This window comes from Rhipicephalus microplus, chromosome 7 (genome assembly GCF_043290135.1).
Source record: "Rhipicephalus microplus isolate Deutch F79 chromosome 7, USDA_Rmic, whole genome shotgun sequence".
Classification (NCBI taxonomy): Eukaryota; Metazoa; Arthropoda; class Arachnida; order Ixodida; family Ixodidae; genus Rhipicephalus; species Rhipicephalus microplus.
Window position 1 is genome coordinate 118,055,507 of NC_134706.1, and position 18,394 is coordinate 118,073,900.

Sequence of the window (18,394 nt, forward strand, 5' to 3'; positions counted from 1 at the left end):
TCACATAACACTCCAATCAACCCCCTTACACCCTAGAGAAAAGGCAATTTCGAGAATTAAAACACCCTTATGATGGAGAGTATGCAGCCGTCTGAATATCCTCGTCACTTAAAAAGAGGGAAGAGTGAAGACTACAACTCAGGAAAGATTTATTCACAGGTTACATCAGCGTACAGTGGAACATAAATATTTGACGTAACATTGAGAGATCGGAATGCAGCTTGCGCAAGAAAACTCAGAGGAGTTGCAGATATCCTACCTGAAGTCAAGTGAAAAAAAAAATAGACCTGGGCTGATCACGTAATGCATAGAAGAGTCAACACACAATCGGTGGACAATAAGAGCGACAGAATAGGTATACAAGAGATGGAAAACGCACTTGGGGAAGGCCGAGACATATATGGAGTAAAAAGATTATGAAGTTCGCACGGATAACATTGAATGAGCTCGCTCAGCATAGTGTAAACTGGAGACCATTGGGAGAAGCTTTCATCCTGGGGTGGACTTACACATGCTCAGAATGATGATGCTGATAATAATGACAAAAATCACCAAGCCTGCTCAGAACGCGCCGCACAGCCACAGCAAAAGCTAGAAAAAAGGCCTTTCAGGGCCTTCTCAACGGACTCTTTGAGTAACTGCTACAAGCACACTCCTGGGTACCCAATACGCAATAACTAATCATAATTTTTGTAGTAGGCCAGCATTCGTTTGTTTGTTTGTTTGTTTGTTTTTATCCTCTAATCCATGGCTCGTACCCACTCTGGGGGATTGGCCAAGAGAACATATAGTCTATGGACGATAACTGCATTGTTGCTTACAAAGAAAAAAAAGGGGGGAGTTGTATAGTGAAGACAGTATGTTAAAAAAAAAAGAAAGAAACCAAAGATTTAGATAGTGGAAAAAAGAATCAACAACAAAGTAAACACTAATAGCTACAACTTGATTTTGGGAGCCGACCAGACAGCTGGTTTAGCCAAAGCCGATTAATTTGGTATGTCACGGATTTATCCAGAATAAAAAATTACTTTTCAACCCGTTTTTTTTAGTATCTGTTAACGTGGGCTTTATGTTGAAAAACGTTTAGAGTCTTGAATAAAATTACACACCGCATCGAATGCATCTCTGTGGCAATTTCCGAAAACAGAGGCACCAAAACTTAGAACATTTTCTGTGGTTAAATTCAAACCTAGCTTCGCAAATAGAATATCTAAAAGTAGTTTTCTAATTATGGCATAGTTACGACATGAGCCAAAATAATGTTCAATAGTTTCTGATTCTTCGCAGAACAGACAAAGGGGGGAAAGTGTCAAACCAGCTCTGTGTAAATAAAACTTTATTGGGGAGACACGGCACCGGAATTCGCTATGCTATCCTTCGTCATTCTTTGGAGAAGCGTGCTATCCGCTACACACTTGTTAATTGTTTTGTGCAATTTTTATACAGTGGCTGACGACGATGAAGGATTATGCTCGAATTGGGTATCCACAGTAATAGATAATCAAAAATAATTTCGTAATGGGTTGGAGATAGGACGACCCACGAGTTACGCAATTCACATTGTGTGACGCCTGGCTGTTCCTGTGCCGTTCTAAAAAAAAAACGCGTGATTACCCATTTTAACGCGATTCTTTTCCCGACATCAAGTCTGCCTAAGGCGAGTTTTGGAGCGAATTCCAAGCACTGGCGTGGCTAAGTGGTGGAACACTGAGCTTGCACGCAGCAGACTTGGTTGCGAATTCCTTTGTGCATTTGTGTTTTTTTATTTGCTGAGTTTTTTTTATAGCGGTTGCTGACTGCGGCGGTGGTGGCGGCGGACAACAACGGCGCCACGAGTGACCCGTGTTCTGATCTCATTACAGCTTTCCCTGTAAAACGCAGTTAGGGGCCCAGACTTGCATACGACATGGCATGTCGCGCAATACCACATGAACGGAACACTCATGCTTCCCAGCCTTACACCAACATTCTTATACATATAAACATGGTATTCTGAGCTTCCGTTCATTGCCGGAGACGATATTTGTGTTCCGCATAATATAAATATTGCACATTCAAAGACTAAACGTACATAGTGAAGCAGAAAGTCTTGCACCCCTTTTTCGTTAATCGTAATTAGCAAAGACGGGAGAGGGGAGGAGGGTGTTTTGCTCGACCTCTTTTTGAGGGTGCAAAGTTATATTTCGAACACGCGACTATCCCAATACTTTTCTAATGCCATCTAATTTTCGTACGACTGGCCCTGACTTGACCTTTCGGCTTTAGTCGTTATCTTCCAGCTGACAACGCCCTCGCGCAATAGTTTATTGAGGGCTAGTGTACAGAAGTTGAATTCACTGCACGATTTTTTTTCACTCAAGGACAATCTGAGTAATAAAGGGCCGTATACATCCTATGCACACCTTCTTGTTGATTTTCGCGCAGGTATAAGACGAGTATTACGGGCCACATTTCCCGTCAATCGGATATGCTTTGGTTCCCGTGATGAACAGGCCGAAGTCTCGAGGTTACATCAAACTGAGGACCACAAACCCACTCGACAAGCCGATCATCGACCCACAGTACTTTACCCATCCTAGAGACGTTGAAGTGGCAGTTGAAGGTAGGTTGACTATGATCCACATAGTGCCACAGCGTGGACCAAATGGGCTCTATAACGAAGTATTTATAATAACGTGCGGAACACAGCAAGGTTAGCGTGATAATGAAAACGTTTATCAATCTGCTTTTGAAATTCACCACATATATCAGTCCTAGTCATGTCTAGTGCATGATATTAGCAATACTTTTGCTGATAAATATGTGAAAACAAAACATTGAGAACAGCGTATCGCGAAAAATACTGCACGTCTTCTGATGAATTTATCTTCGAAAACCGTTGAATTTAGTGCAAAAAAGTAACGCATGAGACACCATGAAACATCCAATAAACAAGAGATAAAGTTGTAAATGATGCAGCGCTGTCACTTGCCGTCGTCTTTAAAATTTAATTTAAAAGAAATTGCGGATACGACATATACCGTGGGAATCGACGATATGCGAAGCACGAATGAAGAGGGTCAGTGTATTTTTTGAAGTCAACAATACGCTGCAAGGCGGACGGACGCAGCTACACAGTAAACACTATCAAAATTTTATGCGCACTCACGTTTCTAGGTAAGATGCAAGTATGTGTTTAAAGTCGCGTAACGATGGCACCACTAACGTTCGGAATACCAGCAGAGGCAGGCGTGTGAATTATGCCGTACGTGCCTCCGATGTCGTGAATATCATGTTTGAACGAGTCAATCACCTGCGTCGTCTATTCATGTCCGATAATACCGAATTTGGTATACGCACCCGGCAATGCAGTCTAAGAGAACTGATGGTAGCGCCAGAACACACAGCTTGGCAAGCAGGCGCAGCAAAACCGAGTTTTCCAATGCAAAGCCTAGCGAGTAGACGCAGCAAAACCGAACTTGCACGTGGATATGGTTTTCTTTTTTTAGTTGCGAGCAAGATGGTAACGGCAGATTATGTAAGCGCCCAGGAAGCGTTCTTTGAAAACGGGCCAGAAAGGGCACTGGCACTTCAGCGTGTGGCTGTGTTCAGTGAGCGTTACAATTTCTTAGTATCCCTGGTGGTCGGTACGAACAATGCTGAGGTGGCCCAAAGAGCTGCATCGCGCCCTCTGGTTCACTGTCGGTTGCCTATATGTGAAGCTAGCGAAAGAGCCATGAGCGCATCATGAGGGTGGTGTTAGTCATGTTCTCACATGACACGCATATCATAGTTATGTTCGCACAGGTCATAAACACCCGTCATCCTCCACTCACGTGACGTAATACCGAATTCCGTATATATGAAGCTAGCAAAATGGGCGCGAGGGCACTACGAGCATAGCGTGTAGACATGTTCTTCCATTACACGCATGAATATCATGTTTTCACCAGTCATACACCTTTATCATTCATTCATGTCACGTATTCCCAATTTGGTATGAATGAAGCTAGCGAAACAACCGTGAGCGCATCTCGAGTGCGGCATGTAGTCATGTTCTTTTATGTCAGGCATGTTATCATGGTTATCAATGTTTGCACCAGTCATATACCCTCATAATCTATTGACGTCGGGTAATGTCGAATTTCGTATATATGAAGCTAGCGAAACGACTGTGAGGGCGTCATGAGCGTGGCATATAGCCATGTTCTTAGATGACATGCATGTCATGATTTCCACATGAGGGAGTGTCACTCATGTTCACTTTGCGGTCATGTCATACCAGTTTTGCAATATGCTGTGTGAACGAAACAACCGCAAGAGCAGCAAGACCACGATATTTAAACTATGATATTCATGGCATGCATGGCATGCTTTTCATGTTGTGACTGGTCACTTAGGCTCGTCATACACTCATGTTACGCCATACGAATTTCGGTGTTGATCCCACTAGTCAAACGGCCAGGAGAGTTAAAGTCGTAGGTGGCTAAATAGATATAGATAGACAGATACGATAAAACACGTTAAAGTTTGCTAAGAAATGCTTCGCATTTAAAAGAACGGTGCAGAGATGAGACGAAGGGAGGTACACAAGGACGGTGGTTGTTTTTTGGTCTTATCTTAGTGCAGCTTTTTTTTACGAGTAAAGCTCCTCTTAGTCTAACCTTGCCCTGTTTAAGGCGTAACCGAACGAAGAGGAGACGAGAAAAAAAGAACGGCAGTATCTCTAGAACAGTATAGTTGACGGCGCTGTCTCAATAAAGGACGTACAAACTGGAATTGAGCGAGGAATTTCTAAGTGGCGCTGTGCCGCTGCTCTCCGGTTCAGTTCGTACTGGCGCGGTGGATGAACGTCTTTTTTCAAAGCTCCTGATCCACTGTGCAGATAAGCGGTTTTGCACGTTTCGAGCTCGCTTTTACAAATAAGGCAGCAGTTAAAACATTTGAAACCCTTATTACCTTGAACGGCTTTTTCGTGGGTCGTTACCAGGTGTTTACTAGCTTGTGTGCGTTTCTTTTTTAGACTTTTTTCTTGCCACCTCGTGGGGGAAGTGCACGTACACCGAACACGCAAAGTTTTGTACTAGAGCTTAGTCTTTCCTTTTTTTAGTAGGGCAGAGTTCGTCGTACGCCATGTTTTGTATATATTGAGTGTGAAATTTATAAGGATAATTGGTTTCGAAAAGACTTGGCTAAAAAACCGTTAAACTTTCAGAATGCGGAGTGGGTTTGAAAGTGGACCCAAGTGCAGACGAGAATCGAGAGGGCGCTGATTCCAAGTGTAGGCAATGTGAGGCTGAGGAAAAAATGAAGAAAATGATGGTTGTCCAGAGTGAACTGCTGATGAGAATCACCGAGCTGGAGACTGCGCTGGAGACAGAGCAAGAGAAAACGAGGGCTATGGGAGAAAGGCTTAAGTCCGCCGAGGAGGCACTAGAGAAGGTGAAGAAAGGAGCGGCCGACGGAGATAACGGTGGGGCACCGGCAACCATACTTGTGAAGAAGAAAGAACAAGCAAGCTCGGAAAAAATAGGTTCAGTTGGTTCATTGTTACCGAGACCCAGCTTCAGCGAAGTAGTGGTGGGGCTGGGAGGTCACAAAGCAGCCGTCGTCACAGGTGCAACTAACGCCCAAGTGCAGGATGCTCTAACTGAAAAGTCACACCACGTGATAATCGCCGGGGACTCGAATTTATGCCGATGCATAGAAGCAATCAAAGAGAGGGTAAGGGGTGACAAGAGGGTTGCAGTAGGAATGTTCCCAAGGCGCAAGCTGGGAGCAGTCGTGAGGCAAGCGAGCACAAAACTCAAAACAGTTGTTGGACGAAACCTCGTGATAATTGCAGGCGGTTTGAACGATGTCTTAAATGAAGATATGACACGACTAGGGACGACACTGGCGAAAGGGGTTGATGACATGCGCGCTATTTCTCCTCAGATACTGGTACTGATATGCACGATACCGGAGGTACCGGTGCGTGACGGCAACCTGCAAAGAGTCGTTGTCAACGCAAACCAAAAAAGGCTTTGAGGTGGTGGAAAGAAACAGAGGTTCATAGGTAGGGTGGTTTTCAAGGAGACGGAATTCACTTCGATGGGAGGCTAGGTCATGAAGTGGGTTGGCGACGTGCAGGACGCGCAGTAGCTTTTTTTGAAGGGGGAAGAGGCACGCGAATTCTTCGGGGTGCAGGATAGCCAATGACGTGAAAAACAACCACGGGGACTCTTTGACAGGTGGTATAGACAGATGCGATTCCAAATAGGCACCAATATCTAAGACAGGTAGAGTCCGGGGCAGAAATCGACGTAGCCACGAGCGCCAAGCCAATTCAGACGTAGGGTTATTAAGATGCAGTGTGGCAGGAATAGGCTGAAGTGGAAAAAGATAGAAGAGAAGCTAAGGGAGGAGAGGCCGATGGTATATGGTTTTGTCGAAACACATCTTAGGAATATGAAAAAAACTTCTAACGATCCCGACTACGCGTGGAAATATTGTATTACGACAGAAGGCAGCAGAAAGAGGGGTGGTATTGGGGCATTCATTCATAAAAGTACATACTGCCAAGGGGTCAAGCAGGCCCTGCTACGGTGGTCTTGTGGCTAAGGTACTCGGCTACTGACCCGCAGGTCGCGGGTTCGATTCCCGGCTGCGGCGGCTGCATTTCTGATGGAGGCGGAAATGTTGTAGGCCCGTGTACTCAGATTTGGGTGCACGTTAAAGAACCCCAGGTGGTCAAAATTTCCGGAGCCCTCCACTACGGCGTTTCTCATAATCGAATGGTGGTTTTGGGATGTTAAACCCCATAAATCAATCAATCAAGGGGTCAAGCAGCAGCGTAAGGGACATTTATGGCTAAAAGGGAAAGTGGCAGGTCAAATGACGCTCCAGGGTCTTGTATACTTGTGCACTGGGGCAAAAGCCAGAAAGGAAAATCAACAAATGCTGCAGTAAAAAGGAAATGACATTGACGAACTAGGATAAGAGTGCGGGGTAACTATATTAGGAGATTTGATTTCTAACATACAAAATATAAATATTGTCGCAACGTCACGAGAGAGGTCGTACTCGAAGACGGTGAGAAAACAGCAGCGGGTCGGTCTTTTTGTTAACTGCGCGAGAGAGAGTTCCTCATCTTTCTCGTTGTTGCGTTCTGCATAAAAGCGTGCAGATGCGCGTATGCGCTGTCGCCTTCGTCTTTTTCGCGGGACGTACGTGACAATATATATACTGACTCAACAGGTAGAATGCTAATGGATATGTGTGAAAGGCATGAATTAATCATTCACAACTGCACCTAGAAATGTGAAGGGCAGATAACATGGGAGGTGAGAAGGCTGCAGTCGAAGATAGATCATGGAATAATGTCACATACGATGTATGATCGGCTAAGGGCGATGAACGTAGAATAATATGGGTCCAAAAGCTTAGGTAATGATCACAAACGTATGGACCTGACGTTTGGAAGAGAAATAAAATTGGAAAGGTGGCATTACGAGCAACCACACGGTATTATATATTCAGAAAGGCAAATAGAAATAGCAACTACAGAGATTGTGCAAATAATCACCGAGGATACTAAAACAGAGTGGACATACACAAATCTAACATGATTGCTCTAGTCCGAGCTTGCTAAGGTAGGAGACAAGTCAGCCTGAAAAAACCAGACACAAACACAAGAGCATGTGGATTTAAGAAGTTATGAGAGCCATAGTAAGACGTCAGGAAGGGTCCAGGGAACACGGGTGTGCTAAGCAGAGGGGTCATCTGGAAGATAATGTCGAAAGAAAATGGGCTAACCTTTTGAGCTACAGAAGGGAAGTGTCCGATTGGATCAGTGAAAACATTAGAAGAAAGGCGGCCAAATGAATGGTGGTAGTAAACAAAAAGGATAGAAAGGCAGCAGCAAAATTTGGAACCATCTCGAATCTCAGTGTAATAAGACAAGCATAGAACGGAGGGTAATAACTACAGTTCAAGGGGTCACACTAGAAGGCGATGAGGCAATGTAATATACAAAAACAATGGTGAGAGAAAAATTTAAACACCAACAAAGCGCTGCATGCACCATACCATATGAGGATAGACCAATTAGCTCAGTGGCTCCACTGAGACAACTAGAGTGGGAAAGTGCAGAAAAAAGAGTTCCTAATAGCCTGACGGCATCTTAATCATGCTAATAAAGAAACTAGGACTAAACTCTAAGCAAACATTGAGATAGGCAACAAGCAAATCAAGAATAGATGATGAAGCTCCCAATGGATGAAAACTAAGCAGGATTTGCCTGTTGTGTAAAGGAAAGGTGGACAAAGCCGATATAAACAACTACCGTCCTATAACAGTGGAATCAATTGTTTACAGGCTGGTGATGCAGATAGTAAAGGAAAGACTACAGACATGGGTGAAGAATGAGGGGGTGCTGAGAGATCAACAAAATGGGTTCCGCCAACGAAGGAAGTCGGAGGACGATCTGTTTTCATTGATACAATGTATTGAAAAAGCGGGGAAAGAACACGGGCCCCCGTGGCTGGCATTTCTAGGTATCAAGAAAGCCTACTATAGTGTGATTCAAAAAGACTTGGGGGGGAATACTGGACACACTAGATGTGGAATCTTGAATAACTAACCTTCTAAAGGATATCTATAAAAGTAACAAGGCTGTTATCAAATGGGAAGAACAGGTATATGAACCTATAAATATACAACGCGGGCTTCGACAGGGATGCCCTTTGCCACCTTTGTTATTTATGCTGTATCTCCAGGGACTAGAAACCAAATAGAGAAGAGTCGTCTCGGATCTAGTCTCTCTTTTGCCAAGCTAGAAACCACATTGAACAGTAATTACCAGCAATCATGTACGCAGATGATATAGTATAATAGCCGATAACAAGGAAGATGCGCAGTGATTGATAGACATCTGTGGTGATAAGGAAGATAGGTTAAACTTGAAGTTCAGCAGGGACAAATCGGCAAACAAGATTTTTAATGATAACAAAGGCAGCGAGCATAAGATACAGGTAACGCTAGAAATAGTGGATAAATGCAAATACTTGGGTGTTTGGATAAATAACGGGGCTGAGTATCTAAGAGAGCATAAAAGATACGTAATGACTAAGGGCACAAGAAACAGAGCTGTAATGAAAATTGGGGCACTGTGACAACAATAGGTATGACGTTGTGAGAGGAATTCGGAAAGGTGTCATGATCCCGGGTTTGACGTTCGGCAATGCGGTCTTGTGCATGAACTCAGAAGTTCAAGCAGGATTGCAAGTAAACAACGTGGCATAGGTAGACTTGCTTTAGGAGCACACGGGAATACCCCAAATCAGAGGGTACAGGGAGACACGGGATGGACATATTTCGAGTGCAGAGAAGCTAGAAGTAAGATAGAATTTGAGGAGTGATTGAGAAAAAAAAGAAGAGGAGCTGAGAAAGTTTTCAGTGTCTTGTATTTGAAGAATGTCGATACTAAATGGAGGAAACGAGCTCGAAAATTGTCAAGCAAGTATTTAGCAAGTATATCAAGGCAAAACAAAACATGGGTTAAGAAAGTGAAGGAAACAGAGGGGAACATGTGAAAGATGGGAATGCTTATGAAATCATCAATGGTGATCTACCGAACTTTTAAGCAGGAAATTGCAAGGGAAAATATCTACGATAATTCTCGGGGTAGTTCTCTGGTCTTCGAGGCTAGAACGGGGGTATTGCAGACCAAGACGTACGGAGCAAAATACGAAGGCACAGACACGATATGTGGTGCGTGCGGAGAGGAGGAGGAAACGGCTGAACATTTGATATTGTTCTGTAAAGAGCTCACCCTATTGTAGAAAATAATGGAGCCGAATTTTTCAAAGCATTGGGGTTTAGGGACAGTGAAGGCGAAATTAACTTTAACCAGGTAAAAATAACCCGGAGAATGCTAACTGATTGGTGGCTACAATGAGGCGCGAGTGAAATTCAATCTTTAAACACTTAGTGATAGTACTGAACTTTATGGTTAGGTGGCGTGAGCAACAACCCGATCTAAAGTGACCTGCCGGATCCGTGCGTCCGTCAATCCATCCGTCCGTCCGTCAATCCATCCGTCCGTCCGTCCGTCAATCCGTCCGTCAATCCGTCCGTCCGTCCTTCAATCTGTCCATCCGTCCGTCAATCCGTCCGTCCGTCCGTCAGTCCGTCCGTCCGTCCGTCCATCAATCCATCCATCCATCCATTCATCCATCCGTCCACCCGTCCATCCGTTCATGCACCCGTCCATCCGTTCATGCACCCGTCCATCCGTTCATGCACCCGTCCATCCGTTCATGCACCCGTCCGTCCGTTCATGCACCCGTCCGTCCGTTCATGCACCCATCCGTCCGTTCATGCACCCGTCCGTCCGTTCATGCACCCGTCCGTCCGTTCATGCACCCGTCCGTCCGTTCATGCACCCGTCCGTCCGTCCATGCACCCGTCCGTCCGTCCATGCACCCGTCCGTCCATCCATGCACCCGTCTATGCACCCGTCCATCCATGCACCCGTCCATCCATGCACCCGTCCATTCATGCACCCGTCCATTCATTCATTCATTCTATTTATTTTATTTTATTTATTTTATTTATTTTATTTATTTTATTTATCCATCAATTCATCCATTCATTAATTTATTCATCCATCCATCCGGGTGGCTGCTGCGCGGGTTGTGCCTGGGTTGCAATCAAGGAGTGCCTCTCTGTCTGCTGTATTTTCGCTGTATGTGCGGATTGTTACTGGAGCATGGACGAAGCAGAGCAGCAGATGCAGCGCACCTCGGCGGCACGGTCATGTTGCATCGTTGGTGGGGCATGCACGAAGTGGAGTTTGAGGCCTCGGCGGCTCGTGCTCATCGCTAGACAGACAAAAAAACAGACGAACAGACAGACGGATAGATTGGTAGACGGATGAATGGGTGGACTGACACACAGACACAGACAGACGTACGCTTCACCCCACTCATCATCATTTAATCTGTGGATATGCTGTGATTTATTCAAGATTAATGTTGAATACCAAATAGCCAACCTCTTGCCGTTTCCTCATCATCCTTCACTCTTGTTTCTTCAATACATCAGCTTGACAGGCCCGCGCCATGTATATTCTGAACGGTTTCATCAAGCAGATAAAAAACAAAGTACATGGTACATTCTACATCAATGACCACTTTACCTAAGCAGGGCGTTCACATTTATGTGGGATGCTGTGTAGCTGAACCAAGGAGCCTGATCTTTAGCAGTCTCTGTGACAACTCCAGGATTGTCGCAGATTTGGTTGACCCCGTGGGATAGGTAGGCTCCGACGAAGGCTTGGCGCAGAAAAAAAATTTTGTGACAAGCAACAATGTATACTGAAAATAGGCAACAATGCGTCACAGCAAAAATTCTTGTAACCAGGAATGATGCACACTTAAAATATGCAGGAACACAAAGTTTCAAATGGAGAAAACGCGTCTGAAAATACCTTTACTTTAGATAAACAGGCAGACATACAATATGGAGTGTAGTCTGCACGAGCTCGCACGTTCTTTTTCCTATTGTGTTCATTTGTGGCGCCCCGTAGCAGCACCCCCCGCGGCAAAGGCACCATCTCGGTGCTTGGTTGTTCCGCCGCGGTGGTCTAGTAGCTAGGGTACTCGGCTGCTGACCCGCAGGGCGCGGGTTCAAATCCCGGCTGTGGCGGCTGCATTTCGATGGAGGCGGAAATGTTGTAGGCCCGTGTGCTCAGATTTGGGTGCACGTTAAAGAACCCCAGGTGGTCAAAATTTCCGGAGCCCTCCACTACGGCGTCTCTCATATTCATATAGTGGTTTTGGGACGTTAATCCCCACATATCAATCAATCGGTGCTTAGTTGGTCTGAGTAATATCGCTATAGCTGAGTCACGTGAACAACGTCAGAACACGATCGCGCACTGGTGGCGCCAAGAGGTTCAATTTCATATCACGTCAGTGACTTGGCATACCACACGGTACGGACCCGAGTACGGCGAAGTCGCCGTAAGAGCGTCCGGAGAAGCATGGTGTCACCACGATGGAAGTGAACATCACGATGGGACGCGTTGGAGACCATTTGTTGTCGTTCCTGCGAATCGCTCAGACACAGACGAGCAATCTCACGTGCCTCTAGAGCTCTAGAGATCACATCGCGGGCATATTCAGACGTGTGGCTAATGGCAGGAAGGAGCATGTCAAAAGGCAACGTGGTTTCTTGTCCGTACAGGAGGTAAAATGGCGAGAAACCTGCACTATCAAGTTGGAAAGTATTATAGGCAAATGTCACAAATGCGAGAACGGAGTGCCAGTCACGGTGGTCGGAAGAAACGTATATGGTGAACCATGATGGTTCTATTTAGCCGCTCTGTGAGCCCATTGGTTTGAGGGTGATACGCTGTTGTGAACTTGTGCTTTGTAGCGCAAAAGTGTAATATGTGTTGAATCACTTGCGATAAAATGTAGCGGCCCCGATCGGTAAGCAGTTGCCGAGGAGCGCCGTGGTGTAGTATGACGTCTTCTAGGAGAAAGTCAGTGACGTCAGTAGCACAACTGGTAGGATAGGTCTGCGTGATGGCATACCAAGTGGTGTAAACCGTGGCGACTGCTATCGACTTGTTTCCGCTGGCCGATAAAAGGAACGGTCCTAGTTAATCAAGGCCTACTCGATAAAACGGTTCGAAGGAGATCGGAATGGGCTGAAGATGTCCCGCTCGAAGGGTTGCTGGTTTTTGTGGTGGTGACAGGATTTGCATGAGGCGACGTAACGGCAGACGGATCAGTGAATACCGGGCCAAAAGATGCAAAGTCAAACGCGGTCATAAGTTATTCAAACTCCCAGGTGAGCAGCTGTCTGAATATCATGCAGCTGTGCGAGGACAGTCTGACGCATATAATGTGGTATGACCAACAGCAGGTCAGGCCCGTCAGGATGCATGCTCTGGCGATATAATATGCCATCTTGGAGCAGAAACTTACACAGACGGAGGAGTTGTAGGACCACCGAGCCTAAGGATTATATCTCTGAGGTGAGGATCACGGCGTTGCTGATCTCCGACGTTGCTGAACACGAAAAGTGCCAAAACGCAGTCGACTCATCGCTCTCAGAAGGGTCTGCTGGGTCTTTTACTGGATGACGCAACAAGTAATCAACATCCTTATGGTGGCGGCCTGATTTGTAGACAACCGTGTAAAAATATTGCTGTAGCCGTAGAGCCCACCACCCGAGACGTCCACTAGGATCTTTTAAGGACGACAAGCAGCACCAGGCGGGGGGATCAGTGACAACCGTGAACGGGCACCCGTACAAATACGGCCGAAATTCAGCCACTGCCATTCGGGTTCCGTGATGGAGTAATTTCGTTCTGCTGGTGATAAAAAACGGCTAGCGTATGCAATAACGCGCTCGCAGCTGTGCTGTCGTTGTGCTAAAATGGCTCCGATTCCGTGGCCACTGGCATCGGTACGCACTTCCGTCGGAGCGCAAATATTTAAGTGGCCGAAAATCAGTGGCATCGTAAGTCTGGTTGTCAGTTCAACGAATGCTCTGGCTTGTTCAGGTCCCCACACAAAAGTCCCATTTTTTTAGTAGTCCGTGAGCGGGCGTGCGACGCCAGCGAAATTCCGCACAAATCTACGAAATTAAAAACAAATGCCTACAAATCTTCGAACTTCGTTCACCGATGTCGGCACAGTGAAATCGTGCACGGCGCGGACTTTCTCAGGATCGGGGCGAACAGCAGAAGAATCTACAAGGTGTCCAAGGACAGTGAGCTGCCGGCGGCTAAAGTGACATTTCGATGAGTTTAGTTGGAGCCCTGCTTTGCGGAAAATTGAAAGAACTGTTGAGAGACGCTCAAGGCGAGTTTCGAAAGCTGGGAAAAAAACAATGAGGTCATCAAGGTAGCATGTGCAGATTGACCACTTGAAACAGTGAAGAAGAGCGTCTATTATTCGTTCGCATGTAGCCGGGGCATTAAATAACCTGAACGGCGTTACATTGAAGTGATAAAACCCATCAGGAGTTATAAATGCTGTCTTTTCACGGTCCAGATCATCAAATGATATTTGCCAATACCGGGAACGAAGGTCGATGGAAGAAAAACAATTCGATCTGCTAAGGCAGTCAAGAGCGTAATGTATCCGTTGCAGAGAATGCACGTTTTTTTTGTAACGTTGTTAAGATTTCTGTAGTCGACACAGAAACGCCAGCCGTTATCTTTCTTTCTCACGAGCACAACGGGCGAAGCCCAAGGGCTTGAAGAAGGTCTAATGATGTCTCAGGCAAGCATCTTGTCGACTTCTTGCTGGATCATGTGGGGCTAGGTGGAGGAAACCCGATAGGGTCGCCGGTGCACTGGATTTGCATCGCAGGTGTAGATCCGATGTCTTATGATAGTCGTTTGACCTAGTGGTCGGTCATAGAGATCAAAGACGTCTTGATATGACGCAAGAAGGCCACGAAGCGCAGACCCCTACTCGCTTGGGAGATCAGAGGCAACCATTTTAGTTATGCAGTCTACTGTACTGTTCGAATGAATACTGGCAGATTACGGTGTATCCTCTGTTAAGGCGGATATGTGGTAGTCGCTGGCCGGGGCAAGGGTTGCAAGTGATATACCTTGTGACAGCACTTCTCAGAAAAGTCCAAAGTTCACAATGGAGAGACATGCTACGTTGTCTTTCATTGTGATGGTGGTGTGGGGGAACGCAACATTAAGTGAACACATGACTGTAGGATTAGGTGAAATAACATATTCGCCGTCAGCGACAGGTGGATTGGAAGACACGTCGAAATACGTGAAACTCGACAAGATAGGCCAACAGTCGGCGGAGCATAGCTTTGGCGGCGCAGGATCAAAAGGGTCAACACCGTGTGGTAGGATGAGCTAAACAACACCAGCAGAACAGTCAATTAAGGCGGATTGCTTCGACAGAAAATTGAATCCCAAAATGATGCCATGGGGGCAGTGGTCCAGTAAGTAAAACAGAACAGTGGTTGTATATCCAGCAACAGTGACGCGGGTGGCGAACGTCCCAGTGACTGCTGGTGTTGCACCATTGGCTACTCAGACAACGGTGATCGGAGCAGAAGTGAGCACTTTCTTGAGTCGAGCATAGAGGGTGGAATTCAAGAATATGTGATTGCCGGCGTCAATGAGTGCTGCCTCATAAGTACCGTCTACATTTATTTAATCAAGCTGTTGTGTCCGGGTATCATGTGTAGAGGAATTTTGGGTCGGATCGTCGAAGCAGGCTCACCTCTAGGAGCTGCGCCCGTCAGTTTTCCGAGGACTGGTCGTAGGAGGGTGAGGGAGAGCGATGTCGGTTACTTGAGCAAGACGTGCGTTCAGAGGGTGACGGGGAATGATTAGGTTGGCCGGTACTGGATGGCGAAGCATCGTCTTGTTCAACGTGGATCGGTATGCGAGAATCAGCAGGTGGGCATCGGGTGTTAGCAAAATGTTTCCATGGCTGCCAATTGTAGGAAGTGCGGCAATGACGTGAAATATGGCTGACTCGTTCACAGTTGAAGCATATTGGCCTGCCATTGGAAGTTCGCCATTCTGCCAAGTTCCAGTAACGTGGATGGTTGTTCGGTACGCGGGACTTATTAGGTGTACTGGGCAGTCGGTAGTCAGGTCGGTCAATGGGGCATAGCATCCTAAGTCCGCCGTTGGCCAGTTCCTGGCACACAGCACTCTTGATCAACGAAATCGTTGCGCGAGAGTCGTCGGGGGCCCAAACTTGGTTAGACAGGGGAGATGCTACATCAATTTTGTGGTGCAAGATGCGCACGATACTGTCGGAAGCAGCAGGGGCTTTTGCAAATGAGCGTACTCGCAGGTAATTGTTGCAGCCGTGTTGGGAAGACGCGAAAAGTGTGGAGTGATACGACTACTTTTCGCGTCTTCGAAGCATCGGCGCTCATTAAAAACGTCGTCTACGGTCTATGAGTTCCGAACCACGAGGAGAGTGAAGGTGTCATCGGCAATTCCTTTGAGGATGTGCGCGACCTTTTCGGATTCCGGCATCTTGTTGCCAACCTTCCGTAAGAGGGTGAGCACATGTATGTATGTAACGAATGACTCCGTGCAGGACTGGAGTCAGCCCGCTAGTCCTTTCTGCGCAGCAAGACGACGCCCAATGGTCTTGCTGAAAAGATTGATGAGTATGTCTTTGCAGATGCCCCAAGTCATGATCTCCTTCTCGTGATTTCCTCCTCGTGGTTCGAAAACCAAACGTTAACTGTGTCTTCTAGGTAGAAACCAATATTGGCCAACATGAGCGTCGAATCCCAGTTGTACAGTGCGTTCACCCGTGCGTAACGCTGAAGCCATTCCTCCACGTCGGAACTTTCACTGCCCGAAAAGATGCCTTAGTCACACGATTGGGTCAGGACGACGGTGCGGTTAGTAGCGGCTCGATGCGATGCTGTTGGTTGCTGCGTAGTTGGACGAAGCATGATTGGGGTAGTCTCTGAAGAATCCTAGTTCTCGTCTCGATCAGACATCGCACAGGCAGCCAAGGAACGTCTGCTGCGTAGCATCGTCGTGGATGTTGACTGTGGGAAGATACGTACTCTCCACCAAAATGTTATGGAGAAAAGGCGTCTGAAAAATACCTTTAGTTTAGATAAACAGGCAGGCATACAATAGGGAGCCCAGTCTGCACGAGCTAGCACTGAACATTGTCCTCTTTCCTAATATGTTCATTTGTGGCACTCCGTAGTCAATATAAAGGCACTGCAGACTCAAACAAGCGACATATCTGCAACTAAAGAACCCTACTCATAGTCTGATCCAGTCTCGTAACACCAAATACCTTTGACATGCTTTATCGGGCTTTTCTTTTGCCTTCGTACATGCGCTGAGTTTCTTGTGTATATCACTCGATCATTTTTATTGGCCAATCTTTGGGTCCACTCCCAAGCACGGTGTGCTGCCACTGTCACCCGTTCTCAGGCAGGCCAGCATACTGCCGTCCTAGGCGCGTCAATCCTACCATCGTCTTCAGCTCGCTCCCTTAGCGTAGCATCCCACCATTGACATGGCTTTCCAATGGTAGCCTAAAACTGGACTTGCGTCAGGGTCGCTCATACTTCATGCGCGCAGTAGCTGCATTTCCGAGGAACTCGAATGCATTCGGGTACGCTAGCCAAACCTTGGGATTCCCGGCTCACCGGCTGCAGAGCTGGAAGACTGTTGCTTTCGTGGCCTATACTCGCGATGCAACCTTCATCTCCTGAGTCCTGAGACACAATGCCAGCTCACTGCCTCGAGCTCTCTGAAGTTTGCAGGGCACGCCTCGTACCAATTTGAGCACCTGGCACGCTTTGCCATCGTCATCATGTTTTTGCCACATGCCTTTTGCTCGCTCAGTGCGTAAAAAATAGCCTAGATATTAGAATTGTAATGAGAACTAAAGTTTGATCACAAGCCTTTCAACAATGGTCAGTAGAGCAGGAAGTCAAATAGATATTATACGTTCACCTTGCTTTTTAAAAAGTGCTTCTTTTTCTAGTTCTGCTTTTTTATCACTTTGCTCTCCTCTCCAAACGAAATAGTGTGCGTTATGGAATTTTTTTTTGTTTCGGTGATCGGCATTCGGTGGCGAATAATAATGGTTACTGTGAAGGCAGAGCCCCAACTCCCATCCTGAGCGGCGTTCTGTCAGAAAAGATCTGAAGACACGACCAACTATTAGGGGCTAGAGAGGGCTGTGTGACGCATTACACGGCAGCAATGGTTTATAAGTATGGTGGTAACAAAATTGACAGTGCCAAGCACTTGTTTGTGCCCTTTCTGTGCTTTTCGTGTTCGAACAGAGTGACGTAAGTGTCAACCTCGACGGTGCATGCCCGAAGATTGTTTCGTAGTTTTGATCGGGTAGTGAACAGAAGATGTGCGCTCCAACATAGTAGAGGTCTTAGTATTGGGCAGTTTTTTAAAAGATAAGCCACTTTCAGTGGTAGAGATCGATAGCCACCATTCGTACAGCACCGAACGCCACTGCAGGCATAAAATTGAACGTGGTATCACCGCGAATCCACTTATCCAGCTCTCGTTCTCGCGTTGCAAAGATTTTCAGCAAGCCTGGCTGTGGAAGAAATATGTGCACCCACAAATTGATCCTACGCATATTGAATAATCGCATCAATTGTGTGTGATGGGTGCCTTGCGTACAATAAAGAATAGTGAAAAAGCCGTAGCGCTTTGAGGAGTGGTATTGTAGGCGCACTAAGGATGCAGACGTCAACAAAAAAAAAACGGATAATTGCGAATGCTTCGTCCAATTCAGATGACCATAAATTCAAGGGCTTCATCACTGCCAAAGAGCATCAACAGCGGTGTAAGGGTGGTGAAAAAGTTTCAAATGAAGCGTTGAAAGAGAGACATCAATTTTTCAAAACT

The 18,394-nt window shown here is 46.3% G+C and overlaps 1 protein-coding gene across 1 annotated transcript in view; it reads left to right on the forward strand.

The window, feature by feature from the left end:
* Window positions 1-2,446: 2,446 nt before the first annotated feature.
* Window positions 2,447-18,394, forward strand: part of LOC119184947 (alcohol dehydrogenase [acceptor]-like) — a 49,764-nt gene continuing 33,816 nt past the window's right edge. Inside the window, exon 1 of the mRNA XM_075868275.1 lies at window positions 2,447-2,602. Within this exon, the coding sequence (XP_075724390.1) occupies window positions 2,485-2,602 (118 nt within the window). The 5' untranslated portion in view covers window positions 2,447-2,484. The remainder of the gene's footprint in view (window positions 2,603-18,394) is intronic.